The following is a 26213-nucleotide window of genomic DNA, read 5'->3' on the forward strand; positions in this document are numbered from 1 at the left end:
TCAAGCTGCCTGGGGGCTCTTGGGGTGTATTAACAGAAGTAGAGGGTATGGATCAAAGGAGGTGGAAGCTCACTTCCAGGGGCTGGTAGGGAGCTGGAGACCGTGTCATAGGTTGGGAGATTAAGTGAGATAATACACGTCGTGGTTGGCACAGCACCTGACACCTGGGAAACAGTCATCGAATGTGAGCTTATTACCTTCTTCGAAGGAAGGTAAGGCAGCTGTGCTTCCCAGCACTAAAGCGCACCCGAGGGCCCCGAGGGCCAGGTTAACGGCAATGCAGATTCCGTCATTCTGGGGTGAGGCCGGGGAGGTGGGGGAGGTGGGCTCTGCATCTTTATAGAGCTCAGCTTCTTGGTCAGTGGACCACACTCTGAGTAGCCGGGGCCTAAACTGCCTGGGGAGGTAGTGAGTTCCCTGCTCCTAGAAGCATCCAAGCGAAGCTGGATGACCATCTCCCAATAAAGGCGAGGGGGCTTCTGCCCTGGGAGGCTGTAGGATCCCTCCCAAGTCTCTGTTCCGGGCCCTCGGATAATAAAAGGAGGGGCGGCCCCCTCCTTGTCGTTAGACTGGAGAGTGACTCGCTGTCGGACTCCAGGACGGGGTCTAGACCAGAGGAGTGGACGTTTGAGGGAGGGCCCAGCACAGAGCCTCCAGGAGGGACTCACTTAGCCTCTGGGTCATACTCTGCCCAGATGGCCTTGAATTCGTCCAGGTGATGAGGGCCCAGGATGGACCAGTCCCGTGTGAGGTAGTCAAAGTTGTCCATGATGACAGCCACAAAGAGGTTGATGATCTGCAGGAGGAGAACCGCGGGTTCCCTGCTCGGAAAGGCAGGTGGCACAGGGGGCGGGGCGGGGGGAATGGGGGCATCCACGGGGTCTGGGGTCCGTAGCTTCTCCTGCCTCCGAGCCCTTCTGGTGACTACAACCCGCACACGCGCAGCCTGTGTCACTGCTCCGGCCCACGCGGTGTCCACTGCCGGGGCTCCTGGGGTTCATCCTTAAAAATCCCAACCTCAGCCTCTCGTCTGCCCCCCAGAGGGACGCTGGTCTCCCCCTGTGCCGCTCTTGTCTGTCCTGTATTGTTGGGTGTCCCTTTGAAATGCAAGGTGGCACTCAGTGAGTGCCTTCAGGGCTAAGGCTGTGTCCTGTTTGCCTTTCTGTCCCCTGCGCCGAGCCCAGGGAACGTTAGACGCTCAAGCAAGCGCCTTAGTGAACATAGAAAAGAAAAAGAGCGAAGAGCGAGGGCCTGGGGCTGGGGGGCTCTTTGTCTCCCGCGAGTGCAGATAGCAGCCCTGGAGCCTCAAAGCCACCTGTGCTCTGTTTCCGAGCCCACTGCTACCTCCTTCGGGACCTCGTTTCCAGAGTCTCAGCCTCCTCACTGGGGGGCAACCGCCTCTTCCAGGGAAGAGAGAGGGGCGAACGGCTTTACTCTGTTTTAGGGTAGAACCTCACTAAATTCTTTTGATTACCAATCGCTAATAACAACAGCAAAAAAGGGCCAAGCTCTTAGCAACTCCTCTGGAGCAGGCAAACGCACTCGGAAAACTCAGCCACGCCCAGGATGACCAGAACAGAGTCCTGTCTCCTGAGTCCCTGAGCTATAGGTCCCTGGAGAGACAGAGGCGCCGGGAGGCGGGGGGTGGGGGGATCACCCTGCCTCAGCGCATCTCCCCGCAGCCCGGCCGCCCCGCCCTCGCGCCTCACCAGGAAGGCACAGAGCATGTAGAAGCTGATGAAGTAGTAGTAGGCGAAGTCAGTGCCACAGGTGCGCTCCTCCCCCGGGGCGTAGTCCGACTCGGGGTCGCATAGCTGGCCGTAGCTGCAGGCCAGCAGGATCTCCTGCCACGCCTCACCCGTGGCACACCTGGAAGGCAGGGCGCCGTGCGCCTCTCACTCTGGGCAGCGGCGGAGAGCAGGGCGTCGGGGGGGAGCAGGCCGGGCGCCCCTGAGGACCCCGGGTTCACGTGCTGCCCAGTGTGAGCCAGGCCCCACTGCCCCCCTGTGCTGCGCGCAGTCCCCCCCAACTCTACCCCTCGTGGGGCCCCATAGGCAGGAACTGAACAAAGAAAGGGGGCTTCTCGGACAGAGGGGCAAAATCAATCCAGGATTCAAGTCACCGCCGGGGCAGCAAGAGAGCAAGAGAGCTGACCCGGGGTCGGCGAGGCCTCCCCGTCCCCCCAAGGGACATTCGAGCTCCATCGCCCGCCTCAGTGCAATGAGGGTGGGGAGATCTGCGGGACCCCACTCAGGACCGGCTGCCTCCTTTTCGACCCCCAGGGCACAGTGAAGACGAGGGCCACTCGCGCAAAAACGATTTAAACAGCAGCTCCGGCTGTATGGGGTGAGCATCTGAAATGGACAGCAGAGCCTTGGCGCTTCGGCGCGCTGGGTCCACACACACGAAGCCAGCCTGCCCCGCGGACTAGGGGAGGGGTGGGGACGGCTGGGGCCTCTTGCCTGAACAGCAGAAGCACGGCCTGGGGGAAGGTCTGGAAGTTGTTGTTCCGGTTGATCTGGGTCCCGTCCACCAGGGCGACCTTCCCGAGCAGCTGCAGACCAGGAAGCACGGACGGTGGCACCCGCACGGGTCCCCCCCCCGGCCCGTCTCCCGCTGCCCCCTACTTCCTCCAAACCCCCTCCACTTCAGGCCCCGTCAGACCTGAAGCCAGACGAACTGGGCTGCAGTTGGCCCTCGAGCCTCGCAGGGGTATAACTTTACAGCCAGCCCTTGGGCCCTCCGTATCCGGGGCTCTGCATCCACGGATTCAAACCACCACAAATCGTGGGGTACCACGGTACGTATTTACCCAAGAAATCGCGTATACGTGGACACGCGCAGTTGAAACCTGTGTTGTTCAAGGGTCACCTGTATTATCAAGGTTGGGTGAAGTTCTTCCCCTCAAGCCAAAGAAATCTAGGGGGGGGCCAGTTGCCCTAACCAAAAGCTAGTCAGGGACTCAACGTGGGGGGCAGGGTGCTCCAGGAGATCGCAGGCCGAGACCACCCGAACCTCTGACGGGGCCCTGGAGAGCAATCTGGCCCTTGCCGTCTGCCCACAAAGCCTCCCCCGCCTCCATGCCCCGCGCTGCTTCCGCTTGACTGTTGTTGCGCCGTCTGGGGACCACCTCCTCCTCTGGTCCTGCAGGTGAGCCCAGGGCTGCCGCGAGGCCGGACGGGGGAAGGGTCCGGCCTGCACGCCGGCCAGAGGCTCCCCTCCCGCCCCTCACCTGCATGCCGATGACGGCGTAGATAAAGAAGAGCATGACGATGAGCAGAGCCACGTAGGGCAGGGCCTGTGGGCGACGACGGAGGCTCAGGGCGCAGGGCCCCGCCGCCCGCCCCGCAGCCCCGCCCTGCCGTCGTTCGCGTTCACCGGCCCCCCGCCCCCCCGGCTGGGTGGGCGGGGCCGCACACCTGGAAGGACTTGATGAAGGTCCAGAGCAGCGTGCGCACGCCCTCCGCGCGGCTCAGCAGCTTGATCAGCCTCAGGACGCGGAACAGGCGGAAGAAGGCGCTGGAGATGCGGGCGCTCTCGTCGGGGTCCTGCGGGGCGCAGCCCCAGGATCAGTCTGGGGCCGGGGCAGGGGGTGAGGGCAGGCAGGCGGGGCGGGGCAGAGTGTGCGGTACGAGTCGTGCTGGGGGGACTCCCAGCCCGCCCCGCGGCCCCCGCTGAGCACTCGTGCTGGCCCTCGGGGGCCTGCAACGCTGGTGGTGACGCGGGCTGGGCGCCAAGCGGTGCGCTGAGTGGACGTCGATTCTGCCCCCGGGGCGGCGGAGGAGGCGGCGGCCAGGCCCCGCGCCGGCTCTCCTGGGGCTCCTGCCTCATCCCACCTCCTCCCCGAGCTGCCACTCAGCCGAGGACCCTGGCAGCTCTCCCGCCCTCCCCTAGTGTCCACCCAGTGCAAAGTCTCCCAGAAGCTCAGCTGCTCTGCGGCCATCAGTTCAGTGGCCACACCCTGCCCCGCACAGGGCTGTCCCAAGCCGGGAGGCCTCTGCCCACGTGCCAGCCTTAGACACTGGATGACTCCGGCCAGGGAGAGCCCCCTGCCCGGCGTCCCGTGTCCCCACAGGCTTGGTGCTGGTGACCTGTCACTAAGGTTCTGTATCAGCCAGTTCTCTCTGGATGTTCCCATCAGCACAGAGGCCCTGTTTCCCAGGGCTCCGAGAAAGCCACTGCATCCATGCACATTCTAGTAGCACTGAGCTCACCCCCCACCCCGTCCCCACCCGGACCCTCTGGGGCCTGCTTGGGGCAGGGGGCCCTGAGTGCGTCTGCCCCATGCAGTCCAGCGGCCAGGCCCAAGCATGCACGCTGCAGGGCAGAGCTGGCGGGCGAGCCCTGCAGGCTCATGCAGCCTGGAATTACAACGTTCCCGCAGCTGCCACCCAGGCAATACAGTCCCCCGCTGGAGGCCAGGAAAGTCTGTGGAGAGAGAGAGGAGGGGGTGGGGGGAGGAGAGAGAGGAGGGACACGGTGGGAGGGCAGTGAGGAGAGGCGTCAGAGAGGACAGGCCACATAAGAGTTAAAGAGAGAACGAGGCAGAGAGGCAGGGGGTGAGAGGCCCCTAGTGGCTGCCGGCCAGGGTCGGGCGGGCGGGTGTTGAGGACGGAGCTGTGGGGACAGTGAGGCCACAGGCTGGGGGCAAGGGAGCCAGGAGAGGAGGGGAGACCGAAGACGGGCAGGTCCCGTCTCGCCCCCAAGATGCAACCTGTGTGTCTGGGGTCTGTGATGCTGAGACCGTAGCGGGGCGGCACGTGGGAAAGTACCTGCGCTCATGGTCACAAGGGGAGTCACACGAGTCACACCCCTGTCTCCTGAGTCCAGGGGTGCTGGCCAGCTCCCTTGTGCTGCCGAGGCCCTTACCGGGGTCCCATCCTCTGTGGCAAAGGCCCTCTGGGGGAGTCTGAGACCCCCCAGCAGATGCATCTCTGCCCACCCCTCCCCAGCCCCCCACCTGGAAGCAGGACCTAGGCTTCCATCTCAGGGCCAGGCTCTTAAAGGGTGGGCATGGGGTGTGGGGAGCAGCCTTTGTTCCTGTTTACTCTGAGCTCCTCCCTTGGGCCACATTTCAGGAGAAACCCTGTTTCTGGAGTCCTGGGATGGGGAATCATTGCTTTATCTCCTAAAGACTTGTGGGGGTCTGGTTCCCAGTATGCTATTTCCCCACCAAGCAGCATTCTCCAGGGCAACTTTCACCTGGGACACTGGTTCTCAGCCCAGGGTGGGTATCAGAATGCTGGGTCCCCACCCCGGCCGAGTAAGTCAGCTCCTGGGGCCTGGGCCTGGCTTCCGGGTGTAAATGCACCCCAGGTGATTTCACATGCAGCCCGGGGTGACAAGCCACGTTCCAGGCCCGTGCGGCCAACATGGTACCACCAGCCACATGTGGCTCTTTGGGTTACAGTGAAAACTACATAGACTTAGAAATTCATCTCCTCAGTTGCACTGGCCACGTTTCAAGTGACCAGTAGACACTTGCGGCTCGTGGCTACTGCACTGGACAGAGCGGAACCGGGATTGCAGAGGGTGCCAACGGATGCTGCCACCCTAGTCTGCTCCCTGGTTTATACGACAGGAATATAAATCCGTATTTTAATTCAAAGTCTTAACATGACTTCAAGCAAACAGTCCTGGTTAGGGGCATCTGCTGTCCCTGAAAACCAAAAGGTGACCAGCGACGCCCTCGGCCCTCCTGCACCAAAGAAACTGCTCTGATTTACCCCAGACTCCCCGGCACAGACCTCAAAACTCCAAGAAGTAATTTGTCATTTGAGCTGAGACTGCGCTGGTGAGAAGTGCTGTTCTCAGACCCTGGGGCCTTTGGGGGGCTATTTCCCAGCAGGTGCCCTGGTTTGCCCAGAAGGCAGCCTGCCCCCCTCAGCCCCGCCCCCTCCGGGCCTGCTTGGATATGGGATGCTTTTCCCCACACCCCTCGTCCCGGCTGCCCCTGGCAGGCACTCTGGGGTGGGGGGTTGGGGAGAGGAATGCCTTGTGACTTCAACCTCTGGCTCCGGGATCTGCCCCTCCCTGTCCCCTGCTCCCCTCCTTCACCCGGCAGCCACCTCAGCTTCAGATCCTCAGCAAGGCCACCCTGGAGGGCTCCACCTCTGGGATCCTGCCCTCTGGCAGAAACCCCCACCCACACTCTGCTGCTTTTCATCCCACCCCCAGGCCTCATCCCCTCCGTCTCTCCTGGGCCAGATCCTGGGCTCACATACTGGCTACTTGTACTGAGACCCAACGAGCCGGCCCTCAAGACCACAACGATCCTGGTATCTGACCCCTTGTTCCAGGCCTCAGGGCTGCCAGGCATGACTCCAGGGAGAAACTGGGCACTCGCCACCACCCCCATCCCCCCGCCCAGACTCAGACCCCGCCTCCTGGCAGTGTGGCAGCCCCATCGGCTTCCTGCCGTGGGTTCATGACAGCAGCTGTCCCTCAGAGGCAAGTCACACTGTCACACCCACCGCCCTCCCTCCCCGAGGACTCAGCCCGCTCCTCAGATGCCCTCGAGGCACCCAGCATGGACGCTGCCTGCCCGCCTCCCCCACACCCTGCCCCCTTCCACACCCTGCATTCCTCACGGCTTCTGTCTTATACTCATTTTTTCCCAGGGCTCTGAATCGCATCCTTTCTACCTCCTGTGAGACCCTAACAGCTTCGTCAGTGGTCTCTTCCCTCCTCCATGCTGGCTCCACCCACAGCCTCCATTTCCTCAAAATGAATGGGAGAAGATATTTGCAAACGAAGCGACAAAGGATTAATCTCCCAAATATACAGGCAGTTCATGCAACTCAATAACAAAAAAGCAAACAACCCAATCCAAAAATGGGCAGAAGACCTAAATAGACATTTCTCCAAAGAAGATATACAGATTGCCAACAAACACATGAAAGAATGCTCAACGTCACTAATCATTAGAGAAATGCAAATCAAAACTACAATGAGGTATCATCTCACACCGGTCAGAATAGCCATCATCAAAAAATCTACAAACAATAAATGCGGGAGAGGGTGTGGAGAAAAGGGAACCCTCTTGCACTGCTGGTGGGAATGTGAATTGGTACAGCCACAATGGAGAACAGTATGGCTGTTCCTTAAAAAACTACAAATAGAACGACCATATGACCCAGCAATCCCACTACTGGGCATATACCCTGAGAAAACCATAATTCAAAAAGAGTCATGTACCACAATGTTCACTGCAGCTCTGTTTACAATAGCCCGGAGATGGAAGCAACCTAAATGTCCATCATCGGACGAATGGATAAAGAAGATGTGGCACATATATACAATGGAATATTACTCAGCCATAAAAAGAAACGAAACTGAGTTATTTGTAGTGAGGTGGATGGCCCTAGAGTCTGTCATACAGAGTGCAGTAAGTCAGAAAGAGAAAAAGAAATACCATATGCTAACACATATATATGGAACCTTAAAAAAAAAAAAGGTTCTGAAGAACCTAGGGGCAGGACGGGAATAAAGATGCAGACGTAGAGAATGGACTTGAGGACACAGAGAGGGGGAAGTGTAAGCTGGGACGAAGTGAGAGAGAGGCATGGACGTATACACTACCAAATGTAAAATAGATAGCTAGTGGGAAGCAGCTACATAGCACAGGGAGATCAGCTCGGTGCTTTGTGACCACCTAGAGGGGTGGGATAGGGAGGGTGGCGGGGAGACGCAAGAGGGAGGGGATATGGGGATATATGTTTACGTATAACTGATTCACTTTGGTATAATCACTTTGTTATATAGCAGAAACTAACACCCCACTGTGAAGCAATTATACTCCAATAAAGATGTTAAGAAAGAAAACCACTGAAGGGGGTCTGCTGCCCTCTAGTAACCGCCTCCCCCCAGACTCCGGTGAAGCTGTTTCCTGAACTGGCCGCCATGATTTCCCGGCCCTGCAACACCTGCTCCATCCTTGTAACTGGCTGCAGTCCCCCAGTCTGCTGTCTGTCACCCCGCAGCTCACGCATGGCTCTCTGGTCCCAAGCCCCGGGGCCTTACCAGCTGGAACCCTGTGGAGCCTCAACCCCCCAGGCTTCGGCCACCCGCTCCCTTCCTTGATGGGGCGGCTGCCACGTTCTGGAGTCAGTGACCCTCGGTTCCTGGCCTGCGTTTTCAATGACGCGCGGCTCGTCCGCCCATGCACACCAGCACCCAAACCCCAGCACCAGAGCAGAATCATGGAGATGGCCCCCCATCCTTCTTCTCCTCGGGATACTGAGTCTCCTCGACGCCTCCTTCCCGGGGCCCTGGGCGGCACTCACCTCGCCCCGCTGCACCTCCCAGAGCCGCGAGCTTGTCCTTACGTCCACCCCGACTCTCACGGAACCTCTCGTGCTCGGGGGGCGAACTGCCGTCCCCAGAGCCAGCCCTCCCCGGGACACAGGGTCTCCTGCCCTCTCACCCAAGGGCTTAGCTCCTGCAGTCGCCCCTGTACTGCCTGATCCTCCCACGAGCCCAGGATGTGCTCTAAATTCTCCCATTTTCAAGAAAACTCTCCTAGGCTGCACGCTCTCCTCCACCTTCTAAGCCATTTCTCTTCGTAGCAAAAAGAGAGAACTGTCCAGGCTCACAGCCTGCCCTGCCTCTCCTCAGCCCACTCCAGCCGGGCGTTCTTCCCCTAGAGTCCCGTGAGACTGTCGGGCCGGGGTCCCGGGAGGGACACCACCGGGCGCGGCCTCCGGACCTTCGCTCTCTAAAGACCCTCTTCTCTCTGTGGCTGGTCTCACCCCCTCCCACGACTCTAAACGCCAGTTCCTCCACTAGTCTCCGATTTAGATCTCCAGCCTGAGCAGACTCTGCGCGCCAGGGTCATAAGTCCAAGCCTGCTACAGCGTCTCCATTCGGATGCCCTGCAAGCGTCCTGAGCTGTCACGCCCCAAGCGGGACTCTTGGTTTCTGCCCCACGCCTGCTCCTCTGGGAGTTGGCACATCACAGCAAACGGAAGCTCAGTTTCTTGGGCAAAATCCTTGTACTCACCGTGGATTCGTTTTCCTCTCACCCTGAATCAAGTTCACCAGCAAATACTATCGGCTCAGTGCTCCAAGCAGCTCCAGTTGCTGGCTACTTCTCCTCTCCTGACCGCCCCCCGGGGGGCCCTTAGTGTCCCCTACAGCTTGCTGTCAGCACAGCAGCCCAAGGGATCCTCTGAGAACGGAGGTCAGACCAGGTGTACACGCCCCCGGGGCTCTCGTCTCCCCGCAGAACAGAACCCAGGATCAGAAGCGTGGCTCTCCAGGGCCGACACGATCCGGCCCCCGCCCTCTCTCTGAGCTCACCTCGCCGCTCACCCCTCACCCGGCCGCCAGGCCTCCCGCTGGTCCTCAGCCGGCCCACGTGCTCCTAGCTCCCTACCCAGGCCTGAGCACTCCCCACCTCACCCCCCCACCCCCCGCACGGCCCACCCCGTGCTCCATGCCGGGCTGTGCTCAGTACCACCCGACACTACCTCCCGTTCCCTTCTGTCGAAGGCTCCACCTGCTTGATTTTTCTTCATCACAGGCACTGGCCGTACCGGCCACGCGACAGATTCACTTGCGCTGTCCGTTCACCCCCCCACCCCGCCCCGGTGCTCTGGTTCTTTGCTGTCCCTCTAGCCCGTGGGAGGCGCTCAGTATTTGAGTAGATGAACCACTGCCTCCCAAACTGTGCCCCCTGCCTGCAGCCGCTCTCACCTCCTGCCCTTCGCCTCCAGGGTTAACGCTTTAGAAGCGTAGCTTTCATCCTTCCACGGCCCTGTTCAGAGACCTCCAGCGGTGCCCACACTGCCGGCTACACAAGGTCTACACGGTCTACACGCTCGTGTGCTTCTACCAACCGGACCTCTCCGCGCGCCCCGAACCTTCTGTTTATTCGTCTCTCCTGCGCCCTTCCGGCAGCAGCCCTGCCTGTGCTGCTTGCTCCCACCTCCCTTTCCTTCAGGAACCCCTTCAGATGGCACCACCTCCACGAAGCCTTCCCTGACCATGCCACCCAGGGACGACCTCTCTCTTCCACCGTGGCGCTTGCTGTGGGCCGCCTGGCACACTCACTGTGCCTGGAATCTGAGGTGTCTGTCTGCTCTACAGGATTTGTAACCTGGGGTGACGGGCTGCACATGCAGCAGGTACCCCGCAAGGGTCTGTGGCCTCAGCCCCACCCCAGCAATGGCTGTGTCCACCCGGTACTCACGTCAATCTCACTGAGGATGACGTCGATGATGCTGCCGATGACAATCAGGAAGTCAAACACATTCCAGGGGTCCCCAAAATAGCCCTGGGGGAGGGGCCGGGGTGAGCTGTGGAGGGGAGGGGCTGGGGTCCCCAAAATAGCCCTGGGGGAGGGGCCAGGGGTGAGCTGTGGAGGGGAGGGGCTGGGGTCCCCAAAATAGCCCTGGGGAGGGGCCAGGGGTGAGCTGTGGAGGGGAGGGGCTGGGGTCCCCAAAATAGCCCTGGGGGCAGGGGTCCGTGGTGAGCTGTGGAGGGGAGGGGCTGGGGTCCCCAAAATAGCCCTGGGGGCAGGGGTCCGTGGTGAGCTGTGGAGGGGAGGGGCTGGGATCCCCAAAATAGCCCTGGGGGAGCGGCCTGGGGTGAGCTGTGGAGGGGAGGGGCTGGGGTCCCCAAAATAGCCCTGGGGGAGCGGCCCGGGGTGAGCTGTGGAGGGGAGGGGCTCAGAGGCCAGCAGAGTGCAGTGGTCCCTGTCGGGGGGATGCAGAACTGCAGGGCCAGGCAGGGCTGCACCAAGATGCCACTTCCCACGGGTGTTCCAGGGCCCCACCCACTCCCGCTCCTCTCCCTCCATAGCATAAAGTGGTCCAAGGGGAGGGCGGTGTGCCTGGGAACTCAGGATTTGGGGTCCTGGTCCGCACGGGGAAGTCCTTCGTCCCCCGCTTGAAGCCCAGTCCAGTCTGGCCTCGCAGGCAGACCTGACACGGGGGTCGCGGGTGGGGGTGGACGTGGAACCCAGGACACAGCAGGATGCTCCCTGGCCCAGGGGCTGCTCTTCAGAGGCTTAAGGGAGACGGGGCCACGAGACAGGCTCAAGGAAGGGGTGGGGCAGGGGCAGCCGCATCTAGTCCTGCCAGCCCCGGGCTGAGCAGGCTGGGAGCAGAAATGCCGGAGGTAGGGCGTCCTGTAGGACGGGGTGAGAGGGCTCCATGGGAAGGCCTCATCCTGCCGCGGGACTCACCCTGGCCTTGAAGGCCATGAGCTTGAGGACCATCTCCACCGTGAAGATGGTGGTGAAGGCCACGTTGAGGACGTCTGAGATGTGGTCCATCTGCTCCGACTGGTTGTAATGCTGTGGAGGCACAGGGAGGGGCTGGGGGCCGGCTCCGCCCCTCGGGGAGACACCCCCAGAGCCCTGCTTCCTTCCTCGGGGCCCCTGCCCACCTTCCTTTAACCTCAGAAAACTAGAGCCCACTCTGGCAACGTGCAGAATCCTACCAGGTCCACTGCCACGCCCTCTCCTCTCGAAGGACCGTGAGGGGAGGCGGAGGGGGCCGACACTGGTCTTGTGAGCCGGGTTACCCACACACGTCTGTTCCTGGAGGCCAGGAGGGAGGCCCCCCAGCAGGGCTCTGTGAGCGGCTCCCCCGAGCCGTTTGGGTACAGGACCAGGAGGGCAGACCCCTGGTTCGAGGCTGGGACCGCCCCCACCTGCAGGTGGCACCTGAGATCACCAGCCTCCCATGCCTGCAAGCTACCCCGGGACCCCGAGGCAGCCCCGAGCAACGCCCTCAGCCGCCTTGAGCCTCCCCTGTGACCCTCCTGAAATCGATGTCCTTGTAACATTTCCCAGGAATCTCTCACCCTTCTTAAAATAGAGTTGACACGACCCCACTTCCTCCACAAAACCTTCCCAGGTAGTAGAAGGATCTGGCGTCTCCCCTGCCCCACCCCGTCTCGGCAAGGCTTCCTGATTCTGCTGCCCAGCTCAGGCCCCCACGTGAGCCATGGCTCGTGAACCCCTGTCCGCACTGGGCCCGCTGGCTCCATGACTCCCTCCCCAGACCCTCCCCACCAGCAACGTGTGGTCGTGTCGTTGCCAGTGGCTGGGGCTCCGGGGCCAGGGAGCCTTGCTGTGTGATCCCTTATGCGGCGCGTTAGGGATCAGATGCTTGATTAAGGCTTGAGAAGGACGCTGTGGATATGACTCGTCTGTAAAGTGTGCTCATCTCCTCGGAGGCACCTGTTCTGTGAATCTTACATCCCCTTTTCTCGGGACTGGAGCTGACATTGCAGCCTTCTCCCGCATCAGGGCAACAGCAGAAGGAGAACAGAGGAGGCGCTCTGTGCTTCCCACACAGCCCCACCCTCCTGCACAGCCGCCTCCTGGCCCCAGAGCAGCCACAGCCGAGTGTGCGCTTGAATCACGGCCCTGATGAACCGCTGAGGGCCTGGCCCCCGGGCCGGCGTCCAGTCCACCTCCCTGCCCCACGTGGCACCTCAGCACGGTGCCTGGCGCAGAGCAGGTGCCAGGAAGAGTCTACTGGGGGTAGTCAGCCTGGAACCCCGCTCCCCCTGCCCTGCCCAGGCCCTGGCCCGCTGGGCGCTGATCTCGGGGAACCTGGTCCCCGGGGGCCTTACCTGCATGCCCAGGCAGATGGTGTTGAGCATAATGAGGGCGAACATTAGGTACTCGAAGTAGGAGGAGGTGACGATGTACCACACCTGGTACTGGCACGGGTTTTTGGGGATGTAGCACTTCAGGGGGCGGGCCTTCAGGGCGTACTGCACGCACTGGCGCTGAGACGGGACGCGATGGGCAGGTCAGTGCCCGGGGCCACCTCCCCCCCCTTCCACGTCCACGCCCACAGGCTGGAGGGGCCCTGAATTCAGCAGGCCAAGGGCCTCTGCTGGGCTGTCGAGGGGAAGAGTTCCGCTGGGCCGGATTCCCCTGGAACCATCACAGCCCATTTGCAGCACGGCTCTCACCCAGCCCAGGGGCTCTGGGCACCACGGCGGGTCCACAGGAGACCCCTCCCGACCACCGTGCGCTGCTTCAGGTGGCAGATGGGTCGGAGGCGGGGCTGGGCACCCAATGGAGGGTCTGGGATCACCCCCTGCCCAAGGACCCTTTTCCCTGGCCTGAGCCTCGGCCCGGTGGGCGGGAGGCCTGGAGCAGGCGGCCCAGCACCTGGTTCTTGTCCAGCTCGCAGTTCTTGTACTCGGTCTCCCCCTGCTCCTGGAAGGTGACGATGACGAAGCCCACGAAGATGTTCATCATGAAGAAGGCGATGAGGATGATGTAGACGATGAAGAAGATGGCCATCTCCGGGTGCTCGTTGTACACGGGGCCCTGGTCCTCCTTGTGAGAGTCAATGGCTCTGTACAGCAGCCTGCGGTGGGCAGAGGACGCAGGGCTGCTGGGCGGGGCGGGATGCGCTGGCTTCCCCCAGTCACCGGGGCAGAGAGGCCCACACCGTGCCACCCCTGGTCAGGCTGTCTCTGGAGTGAGCGGTCGGCACCCCAGTCCCGTGCGCACCCCGCGAGAGCCAGGGTGGCTGCCGAGCCCCCGCGGCGCCCGGCGTGCTGCAGGGGCGCGGGTGGCTCCCAGGCCCTCCCCGGCCTCACTCACTCCGGCCACCCCTCGAAGGTGGACACCGTGAAGAGTGACATCATGGCCGAGAGCACGTTGTCGAAGTGGAAGTTGTTGTGTGTCCACTGGCGGGGACGCAGCTCCATCTGCGTGGGGTCCCCATCCTTGTACACGTAGTAGTAGCCCCTGAGGCGGGGAGACGCGGTCACTGCACTGTGCTCGCAGGTCCCCCTCCGCGTCCTCTGGGCCCTCGGGCGGTGAGTGTGGGGGAGGAGGGCAGGTCTGGACCCGGGACCCCTCCCGACCCCCCCCCCCCCACACACACCTGCACTCCTCCTCTGTCCTCTTGGACAAGTCATTGCAGCTGAAGAATTTCCCCTGCACCCAGGAGGGAGGGAGGGAGACAGGTTGTCATGGAGACAGGATGGAAAGATGGGGTGGAAGGGAGGAGGGAAGGCAGGGCCTGAGGGCAGCCTAACCGCGGGGGCAGGGCCCCCGGATAGTCTGCCTCAGGTCACTGTTCCCTCAGCCACCCACGGGCTCCCCGCCAGGCGGACAGCTGTGAGACTGGGAGCCAGCTCCTCAGACCATGAGCTCTGCTGAGTGCCCCAGGCTGGGCCTGAAGAAGGGAAGTACGGAGCCAGCTTGGCCTCTGCTTCCCGCTCAGGAGCCCCTGCCCCTGCCCGCACTGCTGGGGCTGCCCCACACGCCCCTTCCTTCTCAGGCCCTGGGGCGGTGCAGGGATGGAGCCCAGCTGGGCCCAGATGACACATCTTCTCTCAAAATTGAGCAGGGGTCCCGGCACGCCTGCTCCCCCCAGGCTGAGTAGGGGAGCTCTGTGATCCCCTCTGCTGACTGCAGCCCAAGCAGTTTCTCCTTTGATTTACGTCGCATATTAGGTGCCCACGGAAGATTTTGTTTCAACAAAAGGAGTTGATTGCTAGGTCTGACTGTGGCTAAATTGTTTGAATCCATAGATGCTGGTCCGGGGCCCTCAAAGGTCGGGAGAGGGAAGTGCCTTGGCCAGGGACACAGGAGAAGCTGAAGACACGGCCACCCTGTCACTGCAGGCTCTTGCCGTCCCTACCACCTCCTCCTACTGTCACGGAGCAGAGGGTGAAGGTGAGGCAGGGGACGTTGGGGCAGGAGCCGCCAGGGGACGCTGCTGCCACTGGGCAGGTTTTGGGGCACTTGAAACCAAACACCCAATCTAGTACAGGAAGCAAATATAGCACGGATACATGTGACCGGCGCATTACAAATGTGATGTAAATGCCACCTGGACCTGGCGTTTGACTATGATCTGGGCGGGAACTGGGGGTCTGTCGATAGGAGACTAACACACACAGGGGGTTGGGGGTGGGGGAGCAGCTGCTCACTCATTCTTTCGGGGAGCGTGTCTTGGGGGCCCGGATGGGTGCCAGGGTGAGGATGAGTCCTGCAGAGACTCTGCCCTGAGGGGGTCCCAGGGCCCCCAGGCTGCAGAGGCTGAGGCTGGGGATGGGGCGGGGGGCGCCCCTGGCTGGAGCTGTGGGATAGGGCCGAGTGCAGGCCACTGTAAGCACCTGGTTTGGCGGCTAAGCTGTCTCCGTCCAGACACCCCTCCCGCCCCTCCAGGACAGAGACCAACAGGACCCGGTCCCCTATAGGTCCTCTGGGAGCCCCACCCTCATGGCCCTCCCCAAAACCTGCCCCTGCCGATGGAGGGGGCCTTGTGGGGTTCGCTCCGTGGCCCCCTCAAGCCCTAGCAGAGGCCCGGGCCCAGAGGAAATGCTCCATAGATGTTTGTTGAATGAATGAGTGATTGTAACATGATGCCATTGTATGTCTAAGAATGACTGAGGTTACATAATCGGGATGGTGCTTTGTGGGTGGGAGCAGAGGGTCATGGAAGGAAGGGTCATGAATGTGGGTGGTGCCCTCAGGTGTCCGTGTCTGTGTCCTGCAGGTGATCTAAGAGGCAGAGGCATCCAGAGGTTGGCCGCACAGAAGATGGCCTGTCGGGCTGATTGCCATGGGGGAACGAATACTGGAGTTCTCCCAGGAAAGTGAGCACAGAAGCGGGGTGGCTCCCACACGTGAAACGATGGACCCCCACCCGCAGAAGCTTGCGGGAGACACACCTGCTGGCTCAGGGGGTGCGGAGGCTGGGGCGGGCGTGTCCTGGAGGGGGTGGAGAGCATGACAGTGGGCTGGGTGCTGGCAGGCCCGGCAGGTGGGGGGAGCCAGTAAGACAGCAGGTGGCCCGCAGAGCCCCGGGGGCCAGGTGGGGCGTCACCTAGGAACCAAACTCAGGCTCTCGACGGCTTAGCCTTACCCCTATGCGTTTAGGACGTCTGTCTGCCTTCACGGTTTGGGGCTCCCCTCGTTTAGAGGGAAACAGACCGGCTCTTGCCTCGGCCCAAAAGCTGGCACCGGAGCTGGGGGAGTGAGGGCAGGAGGGGCTCACCTTGAAGAGCTGGACGCCGATGCAGGCGAACATGAACTGCAGGAGGGTGGTGACCAGGACGATGTTCCCGATGGTGCGGATGGCCACGAACACGCACTGCACCACGTGCTGGGGAGGGAGGCCCGGTCGGCACCTCTCCCCCTCCCCTCACCGGCCCCGTGCCAGCCGAGGGGCCCCCAGGGCACAAGCCTAGTTGCCTCCCGGCTTGTTGGGGGCAGAGAGGGGCCCATGGGGGCATGGCTTCCCAGCCACACCACACCCCCATTGGGCAGAGGGGATGGGATGGGCCCGGCAATGGCCAGGCTGACTGTCTGAGCGAGGCCTGGCAGCCCTGTTCTCCCCCCAGGGTCCCGCCGGCCCCTCTCACCTTCAGCCCTTTGGCTCTGTTGATGGCCCGGAGCGGTCGGAGTACCCTCAGTACCCTCAGGATTTTCACCACGGAGATGGTGCTAGACCTGGGGGGCAGCCTGCTCAGCCCTCCGCCTGCCACCAGCTCTCCGCACCCACGCCTGCCTCCCCCGACTCCCCTTAAGCTCCGCCCCAGGACAGAGGCGCCTGCCGGCCCCTGGGCTGGTTTCCTCCAGGGCTGCCCACAGACCCTGTCTCTCCCATCAGACTGGAGTGCCCTGGGCGCCGGGGCTGTGCTCCCCGTGGGGCTGTGGAGGGGACCCCCTGCTCCTGTCCACATCCCCCCTGGTCTCCAGCCCACGCTCTGCTCACCTAGCCTTGTCACTCAGTCCAGTTGGTGACAACCCAAGGGACGCCCCCCACCCTGGCCAGTGGTCCCGAGAGACTGTCCCCTTGTGGCTCAGTGCCCACCAACCAACAGTGGCTGGGCTGCCACTCTGGGGCCCCGGCTGCCCCGCTCACTCGAGTCCCATGGAGATGAGGGACACGGCCACCACCACCAGGTCCAGGATGTTGAAGTAGTTGCGGCAGAAGGAGCCCTTGTGCAGGAAGGCCCCATAGGTGGTCATCTGGGGAGAGAGGTGGCATCCTGGGTGGGGAGGACCCTGGGGACACTCCTTGCTGGGTCCTTAGGGCATTGCCCTGTTCTCTGCACCCGCCTCTGGGAGCACTGACACCTCTCACGGGCAGCGAGGCCAAGGGAGCCCTGGGTCTCCTTCCTCACCCAGCCACAGGGGGATGCCCTGCCCTCTGCTCTGCAAATTGATACAATTCTTCCTCTCCCTCCTCCCTCGAAAGCATCCTAGGCATGGTTGGGTCAGGCTGAACAGCCCGTCGAGGACTGAAGACCTTGCCCAGGCAGCCACCCCTGCACGCGTGCTGTACCTCAGCGCAGAGGGGCCACTTTCTCCTCTCTGAGCACATCCCAAACATCGCCGTACAATGCGTTTGCATTGTTTTGTCCTCCTTGACTGCCCCCGCTCTCTCTCTAATGAAGTCCTGTCCAATTTCAAGGCCTAACTGTAAAGTCACAACCTCCAGGAAGTCCTCCTGGACCTCAGGGAAGCCACCATCTCCCTCTGATCAATTTCTTTAATAATCGGGGCCCTGAAAGAAAGGACTGTCCTCACTTAATACTGCAGCCAGCTCTGGGCCTGCTCTCCCTTCACGGCTCCCCTCTCCCCTCCTGGTTAATGGAGGTGAAGGCTGGGGTTATGGGTTCTAGTCACAGACGGGAGGTCTCTGCCCCCAGACCCCATCCCCCACCAATGATGCTGTGAACCCAGCGTGTCCACCTTGAGAACGGGAGGGCAGTGGTGTGCTATGGACAAGGCGTGGGAGGGCCGTGAGAGGGCGGAGCTGCCAGAAACCCACCCAGGGCGACAGCCGCTTCTCTGGGATCCTAGGGGAGGCCTTTCAGTCGCTGGCAACAAAGGTCTGGGAACAGATCACTGCTCCCGGGTCCACGCTTAGGCTAGTTGCGCCTTGACTGTGGAAGAACGTGCCCAAGGCTTCAGAGACACGCAGGCCGCGGGTTGACTGTACCTCATGCCTCCACACCCCTCCTGCTTGCCCGCTCGCACCAACTCGTGAGCTGAGACCATCCGGGCTCCTGGGTCCTGGGAATCTTTCCCTGCTGCTCTCCACCACCTTCTTGCTTTTCCCTCCTCCCTGCAACCCAGCCCCTGTACAGCCTGTGTAAGCAGGAGCCACAGCAGGTCTGGTCCCTGGCCTGGAGATGCCCTTCGCCCAGGCTGTCTGTCCCACAGCCTTCGCTCACCTTGAGGACAATCTCCACAGTGAAGACAGAGGTGAACACGATGTCAAAATACCCAAGGATCTGGTGACAGGGCAGAGGTCAGTGAGAGGAGGGGCAGAGCAGTGATAGCATCTTCATTGGCATCCCCACCATCCCCACCACCATCCCCACCACCACCACCATCCCCACCACCATCCCCACCACCACCACCATCCCCACCACCACCACCACCACCATCACCACCACCATCCCCACCACCATCACCACCACCATCCCCACCACCATCCCCACCACCACCACCATCCCCACCACCATCCCCACCACCACCACCATCCCCACCACCACCACCATCACCACCACCACCATCACCACCACCACCACCATCCCCACCACCATCCCCACCACCATCCCCACCACCACCACCATCACCACCACCATCCCCACCACCACCACCATCCCCACCACCATCCCCACCACCACCACCATCCCCACCACCATCACCACCACCACCACCATCCCTACCACCATCCCCACCACCATCCCCACCACCATCCCCACCACCACCACCATCACCACCACCATCCCCACCACCACCACCATCACCACCACCATCCCCACCACCACCACCATCCCCACCACCATCACCACCACCACCACCATCCCCACCACCATCCCCACCACCATCCCCACCACCACCACCATCCCCACCACCATCACCACCACCACCACCATCCCCACCACCATCCCCACCACCATCCCCACCACCATCCCCACCACCACCACCATCCCCACCACCATCCCCACCACCACCACCATCCCCACCACCATCCCCACCACCACCACCATCCCCACCACCATCACCACCACCACCACCATCCCCACCATCATCCCCATCACCACCACCACCACCACCATCCCCACCACCATCACCACCACCACCACCATCCCCACCACCATCCCCACCACCATCCCCACCACCACCACCATCCCCACCACCATCCCCACCACCACCACCATCCCCACCACCATCCCCACCACCATCCCCACCACCACCACCATCCCCACCACCATCCCCACCACCACCACCATCACCACCACCATCCCCACCACCACCACCATCCCCACCACCATCCCCACCACCACCACCATCCCCACCACCATCCCCACCACCACCACCATCCCCACCACCATCCCCACCACCACCACCATCCCCACCACCACCACCATCACCACCACCATCCCCACCACCACCACCATCCCCACCACCACCACCATCCCCGCCACCATCACTGCTAACATCCAGCAACAAGAGCCCGTGTAGGCCGAGCGCTGTGATAACACCGCTCAGGTCGGGCAGTCTCGGCCCTCCAGGGATTTAAACTCTAAGCCACTCTGATGCCTGTAGCCACACAGAGGAGACAGTGAGCTCCGGGCATCAGGGTGAGGTGTGTGGTGACGGAGGCCGGGTGGGGACGGGTGCCGAGCTGGCTGCCGTCACCTGGTTCCTCACGGACTCGGTCCGGATGGGGTCCTCAGCAGCCAGCGCGGCACTGCTGAGCAGGATGAAGAGCAGGATGAAGTTGGTGAACCAGGTGGCGTTGACGATGCGATGGCACAGGACGCGGAGCCTGCGGGGGCGGGGTAGGGGCGGGAGGCTGGGACCGGCCTCCGTCGCCGGACCCCTCCCTCCCGGTCAGTGGAGAAGGCCAGCCGGCAACCGGGTGGTCTCTGGCTGGCCTCGCAGGGCCCTGTCCCACCTTCTGTTCCTGCAGCCCCAGTCCCATCCCGCACAAGCCCTCCCCCAACACTCCACCCCATGCCGCGGCATCCCCACCAAAACATCGGGGCAGGCCCATCTCCATCCCTGAGGCCGACAGCTGAAACTCCATGGGGACTACAGTCTGTATTTTAAAGGTGTAAAATTGTGAAGCCAGTGAGAACTACAGCTTATCCCCTTGTCCTGCTCTTGGAAGGGAACCCAGAGATGTGATCCCTCTTAGGAGTAAGTAACTGGTGAGGCTTAAAGCATCACTTCTCCCAGAGATTCCGGCACTTTCAACTGGGTACAAGGTCTTAAGCTAAAGGAATGACTTTCTCACGGTGTAATTGTAGGCCCAGGGAGTCAGGAGAAGGGGGCCTTCTCAGAGCAGGAAGCAGCCCTCTGAGAGCCCCACCAACCACCCTGCCCCGCCACCGAGGGGCCACCCACTTATTGGTGGGGCTGAAGATAAAGAAGGCGCTGGCTTCTGGAATGGGCACGGCTTTCTCCTTCAGCTGCAGCTCAGCCAGCGGGCGGGGTCGTGGGCTTATCGGGATCTCGGGTTCGTCTTCCTCATCATCTCCTGTGGGGGAGGGGAGAGAGAGGTCGGGGTGTCTTTCCACGTTTCACTGCTCCCCTGGCTCCTGTGCTCTGACCCCAACCGTGAACCCCCAGCAGCCAGCAAGCAACATGGGGCACGAGGGCGCCCGCAGAGTCCAGCCGGGCACCTCCCTTCCTTGCGGCACACGGGGCTGAACTGTCCAGACAACGGTCAGGCTCAGAACCTCCCAGACGTCGGGCCGGGAGCAAAGGTCTGGGGGCCTTGCCGTTGCACCTCCTGTCTCGGGGCTGGACGCACCACCACGAACGCTCACAAGCTGGGGGTGCCGGGGAGGGGCCCTGCTTGGCCCGAGGCCAGAGTGCTGGGCCCGGCTCCGCCCCTGACTCTCAGGCCAGGCGGGCTTCTGTCCCTCCTGAGTGTGAGACCCTCAGCTCGCGACACTGACAAGGGGCAGGAGGCCTGTTGAGATAAATGGACTCGGAGCTGCTCTCCTGGGGCCGGGTTCCAAAAACCATCATTCAGGGAGGAGCTGCCAGCATGAAAAGAAACCAGGATTCTTTCCTTCTGGGGCAGGTGTGGGGTGGGAGGGGCTGGGAGGGGGAGGGGGCCCCTTGGGCTCATTTGCTGAGTTTCAGGGCCTTGTGAGAGGGAGCTGTCCCCCCAAGTCCTCAGCCGCAGACTGGGGGCACTGTGGGAAGTTGGGGTGCCCTTTCCTTTGTCCCCTCGCCTACAGCTGTCTCCTGCCAGCCCCTGGCAAGGTTCTCCCGCTCTCTCTACCACAGCGGCCCCTGCAGGGTCTCCTCCCGAGACCCCACTTCTTCCTGCCAAAGAGCATCCTCCCGGGACATTTCCTGCCTCGCCTGGGACCAAGGGCCCCAGAGACACATTTTCTGCTTCGTCGCAGAGACTGCTAATTCTTAGAACTCGCGTATTTGCTTTCTTTTCCCGCCTTAATTCTGATTTTCTCCGCCCGCGCCCACTGTGTTAACTTCGGTGTGCCTATCTTTCGTTGGCAGCCATTTCAGATCATTTTTGGAAAGAAGCAAGATAAACACATTCAGCCCCCTTGGTAAGAACGCCCCGCCGCAGCCCACCCCACAGCCCCTCCCCCACCCTCCCTCCACCTTCTCCCCAGCCCCGGCCCCTCCCCCACCTCAGGTTTCCTGGCTCAGCCTCTCCCACCTGCACAGCGGCCACTCCCGTCTACTAGGAGATGGTTATTAGATGAAGCAGACGAAGTCGAATTATTTTAAAACCCAAATGTCCCTTCTGGCAGGTATCTGAAGAACTGTCATTAGTCTTACCTGTACCAGCTCCATCCTCCCTACATTTTACTCGGCAAAATCCTTGCATTTTTTTCCTTTCTTTTTCTTCTTGGATTTCTATAAGGCTTTCTTTCTCAGTTTTAATATTTTTTTTATTAAAGTGTAGTTGATTTACAGTGTTGTGTTAATTCCTGCTGTACAGCAGTGATTCAGTTATACACATGTAGACATTCTTTCTTTTTTATATTCTTCCATTATGGCTTATCACAGGATATTGATGAATGGATAAAGAAGATGTGATACACACAGACACACACACACACACACACACAATGGAATACTACTCAGCCATAGAAAAGAACACAATAATGCCATTTGCAGCAACATGGATACAACTAGAGATGACCACGCTCAGTGAGGTAAGTCAGACAGAGAAAGACAAATACCATAGGCTATCACTTACATGTGGAATCTGAAATATGCCACAGATGAACCTATCTGTGAAACAGAAAGAGACTCACAGACACAGAGAACAGACTGGTGGTTGCCAAGGGGGAGGGGGGTTGGGGGAGGGATGGAGTGGGAGTTTGGCGTTAGCAGATGTAAGCTTTTATATATAGAATGGATAAACAACAGGGTTCTACTGTATAGCACAGGGAACTATAGTCAGTGTCCTACGATAACCCTTCATTCTATCTATCGATTGCCTATCTGGTGCCAGACACTGCTATTTGGAGCACAAAGAGTCCCGCTGGAGCTTAGAGTCGCTGGCGCAAACAGATGCAAATAGGCATGAAATTGCACCAGTGACCCAGAGCTGGAAGGACCCAGGAGTGAGCTAAGAGACCTCGCCAGCTCTTGGGCACCAGCCTCTCCCAGGTGGCCTTTTAACCTTGGAGCTCCCTCCAAGTGTTCCCTCCTTGGCACCGACGACGAGGGCTTCTGCTGCAGCCACAGGCTGTTTGCACCTACGAGGCGTGTGTAGTGCATTCGTGGCTGTGCGCTATGCATCCCCCTCCCCTCCACCCTGGTCTCCTCCATGTAGATCTTCTTCCTCGTCATCCCCTGCGGGGCACAGACGGTGAGCAGTCTGCCCATCTCCTGTACCACACGGGTGGCTACACCCGCCTTGTGAGCTATTCTGTGTGGCTGGAGGGGCTGGAACAGAAGCCGCGTGTGCCCATCTCCTGCACCACACGGGCGGCTACACCCCCCTTGTGAGCTATTCTGTGTGGCTGGAGGGGCTGGAACAGAAGCCACGTGTGCCCATCTCCTGCACCACACGGGCGGCTACACCCCCCTTGTGAGCTATTCTGTGCGGCTGGAGGGGCTGGAACAGAAGCCGCGTGTGCCCATCTCCTGCACCACACGGGCGGCTACACCCCCCTTGTGAGCTATTCTGTGTGGCTGGAGGGGCTGGAACAGAAGCCGCGTGTGCCCACGAGTCTCTGGGCTCCTTGAAAACCAGATCCTTAGCCCTGAAGCGCACAGCCAGTGCTCAGTAAATACTGGCTGAATTAACTGAAAATAAAATGTGTACATTTTCCCACTGTGTGTATGGTAGGGAGAGGCAGGCTGGCAGACGGCTCATTTGCAATACGAGGTACACAAGGGATGTCTGAGTCCTGATCTCCTCGTGGATGGGTCCAGGTAGGGGACACACAGGAGAGACTTCCTCCCTGGGGAGAAGTCACCCCAGCACACCCGCCTCGGGTCCCAGGACTCTCACCTGGGAAGTCGGCTGACGGGTAGGGGTCCTTCACCTCATTGACATTGGATTCAAACTCATCGATTTTCAGCTGGAGGAAGGAACACGATGAAGGTGAAAAACCCAAGCTGTGGTTCTCACCTAATGAACATTGACTGGAGGGCCGTGTAGGTGTCAGCTCACCTAAGCCTCCCTATGGCGCGGGGCGGGGTGAGGCAGTGGGTGCTATTATGGTCATCCCCGTCTTACAAAGGAGAAGCCAGGAGCAGAAAGGTCAGCCAGGCTGCCCAAGCTACCAGGACCCCAGCCTGTCTGAGCCTGAGCCCCTCACCCCTGCTTAGTTCTCGAGAAGAGAGTGGACTGCCCCAGGCCACGACCCCTGCTCTGGGGGCCGGTTCCTGCCCCTCTGAGCTCTGCTTCCTCAGCTCCAGGAAGGCTGAGCAGGGCCAGGCTGACAGGCGGGGCAGGGCTAAACACGGGGGGAGCCTGGTCTGGGCGGCTCTGAAGGGAGGGGGACACCCTGACTGGGGTGGAAAGCCGGGACTCAAAGGAAGTCTGGTTCCTGGATCGGGGCGTCTGTGTCCTCAGTACAAAGGATTCCGTGAGACAGAGCTGCCCTCCCCTGGCTGGTGCCCTCACCTGGCTGTTACCCAGGCAGACAGCCCCTCTCCTGCCTCCCCCTGCCCCCAGCACCCTAAGGCACCAGGCGAACAGGGGACTTTCAGAGGCCCCTCCCCGTGCGACCCCTGAGAGCGCCCCCCATGACGGGCTCACCTTGGCCGTGGTGGGGATGCCCTCCCCCTTGGGTTTCTGCTCCAGCTTCTTGGCCACCGTCGACTTCTCCTCCTCTGACTTGTCTGGGAGCCCCCTGGGTTGGAAAACCAAGAAAGCCCAAAGTGGAGGACCAACTGGGAGGCTCTGGGGGACGCGCCCAGCCTGAGGACACTGCAGGCTGACCCTGTGCCCACGGGCCGGGCGCATCGCGTCCTCCCTCTGCAACGAGGGAACAGGACAGGCGTCCGCCCGCGGCCAGGCAAACCCAGGGGCCGTTGGCCGGTCCCAGGGGAGGGTCCCAGGCCGCAGAGGGTGAAACAGCAAACTCACAGGTGCCTGAGGCCCAGCAGAGCGAAGGGACGCCCTCCAGGAAGTGTGGTGACGGGGGGCGGAGGCCCAGCCTGCCTGGCTCTGCCCTCGGGCTCCCTCCCGCCTGCCGACTGGCCTGCAGTCCTGCCCCGGGGACACCTCAGAGACTCGGCCAGCGGCCGCAGTGGTTTGGCCTCTGCTCCCCAGGGAGCCCCTTGCCCGGAGCGGGCAGAGCCCTGCAGGTCCCTCCCGCTGGGCGCGACCCGCTCACCTGGACATCTTCCGGCGCCTCCGCTCCTCGGCCTTGGCCTTCTGGGCCGACGTCAGGCTCTCCGCCTCCGCCAGGTTGTCTACCGCGATGGCCAGGAAGACGTTGAGCAGTATGTCTGAGGCGGCCTGCTAAGGAGCTCGGGTGGCGGGGAGGGACGCCCGGGAGGCGGGACCTGCCTCCTCCCGTGCTCCAGGCGCCCCGTCTTTCTACGACTGATTCCTCCCACCTGTCACCAGTCACCCTGTGTTTCTCTAACGTCCTGCCGGAAGGAAGTGTCCTACAGCTACACCCGCACTGCCACCGGCTGTGTCCCACCTCCCCACCCCCAGGAGCTCCCCAGCAGCAGGCCTGGGCACCTTGACCCCGCTTTACCCCCAAGCCTCCTCCCCAGGCCCTTTTCTGTGCCCTGCGTCTGGGCGGATACAGTTGCCACAGACGAACAGGATGATGAAATAGATGCATACGAGCACCCCGGGGTAGGTCGGGCCGCCGTAGGCCATGATCCCGTCGTACATCACGGAGTTCCAGTCCTCAGCTGTCAGCACCTGGCAGGGGAGGGAGGGTGGGTGACGCAGAGGGACTCGAGGGTCTTCTCTCGGGACTGTGCTGTCCAAAAGTCCCCTTCCAACCCTGCCCCCAGACCGGTCCTCTCTCTTCATCCGGGGTGAAGTCCCTGCCCTCCTGAACCTCTCGCGGGGGTCGAAGACCTCATCGTTGGCTCTTCGGGGCCAAGGAGCTTGATTGTGGCGTCAAGGCTTCCACGAGCTCTGTTCCTAAGGCCCAGGCTTAGCTGTGCTGCCCACACTGGACCCCCTGCCTTTCCAGCCCCCAGAAAGAGTGTGAAATGTCAGGTGCCTTGAAAGACAGGATGCCCAACCAGCCGGTGGGGTGAATGGAAGAACGAGGGTGACACCCTGTGTAGGGCCGGCCGGTTGTTACAACTGCCCTTCCCACTGGCAACACCGAGGCGGCGTCCCCTGAGTACTGGCCCGACAGAGAGGAGCGCGTGTCTGCTCTGCGCTCACGCAGCTCGTTCTGGAGGCCAGCCGCGGCTTTAGTGAGCGGTGGCTGAGCCACGTCCCCGCAGTGGGAAGTGGTTTGTGTTCCTCTGGGGCTTTTGCAGCCTTGCGGAGGGACAGCCCACCTTGTCTGACCTTGTGCTCAGAGATTCTAGTAGCACGTGGGAAAGAAAGCTCCCTGCCCACCCAACTCCTTCACTCATTAGCCGCTGCCCTACTGTGGGCCGGGGCTCTGCTGGGCGAAGGGACGAAGACACACAGGACACACTGGGCACAGCGCCCAGCCTCCAGAGCGTGGAGGAGACAGACAGGCGACTGTGGCCTGGAGGGCATGCGGGGGCCCAGAGGGCAACGTCGGATCACGGAAGGCTTCCTGGAGGAGGTGATGCC

At 61.5% G+C, this 26213-nt stretch overlaps 1 protein-coding gene across 1 annotated transcript in view; it reads right to left on the reverse strand.

Annotated features, from left to right (window-relative positions):
- Nucleotides 1-26213, reverse strand: part of CACNA1S (calcium voltage-gated channel subunit alpha1 S) — a 63333-nt gene that overhangs the window by 7328 nt on the left and 29792 nt on the right. The window contains exons 13-34 of the mRNA XM_032604836.1: nt 25229-25349; nt 24805-24919; nt 24225-24318; nt 23472-23541; nt 20366-20498; nt 19655-19784; nt 18178-18237; nt 16860-16966; nt 16357-16444; nt 15990-16097; nt 13866-13918; nt 13580-13726; nt 13139-13340; nt 12589-12747; nt 11189-11299; nt 10193-10276; nt 4372-4428; nt 3420-3548; nt 3233-3298; nt 2463-2554; nt 1710-1869; nt 669-796 (exon numbers count right to left, since the gene is read on the reverse strand). Of these exons, the coding sequence (XP_032460727.1) occupies nt 669-796; nt 1710-1869; nt 2463-2554; nt 3233-3298; nt 3420-3548; nt 4372-4428; nt 10193-10276; nt 11189-11299; nt 12589-12747; nt 13139-13340; nt 13580-13726; nt 13866-13918; nt 15990-16097; nt 16357-16444; nt 16860-16966; nt 18178-18237; nt 19655-19784; nt 20366-20498; nt 23472-23541; nt 24225-24318; nt 24805-24919; nt 25229-25349 (2414 nt within the window). The remainder of the gene's footprint in view (nt 1-668; nt 797-1709; nt 1870-2462; nt 2555-3232; nt 3299-3419; nt 3549-4371; nt 4429-10192; nt 10277-11188; nt 11300-12588; nt 12748-13138; nt 13341-13579; nt 13727-13865; nt 13919-15989; nt 16098-16356; nt 16445-16859; nt 16967-18177; nt 18238-19654; nt 19785-20365; nt 20499-23471; nt 23542-24224; nt 24319-24804; nt 24920-25228; nt 25350-26213) is intronic.

The sequence above is a fragment of the Phocoena sinus genome, chromosome 1 (genome assembly GCF_008692025.1).
Source record: "Phocoena sinus isolate mPhoSin1 chromosome 1, mPhoSin1.pri, whole genome shotgun sequence".
NCBI lineage: Eukaryota > Metazoa > Chordata > Mammalia > Artiodactyla > Phocoenidae > Phocoena > Phocoena sinus.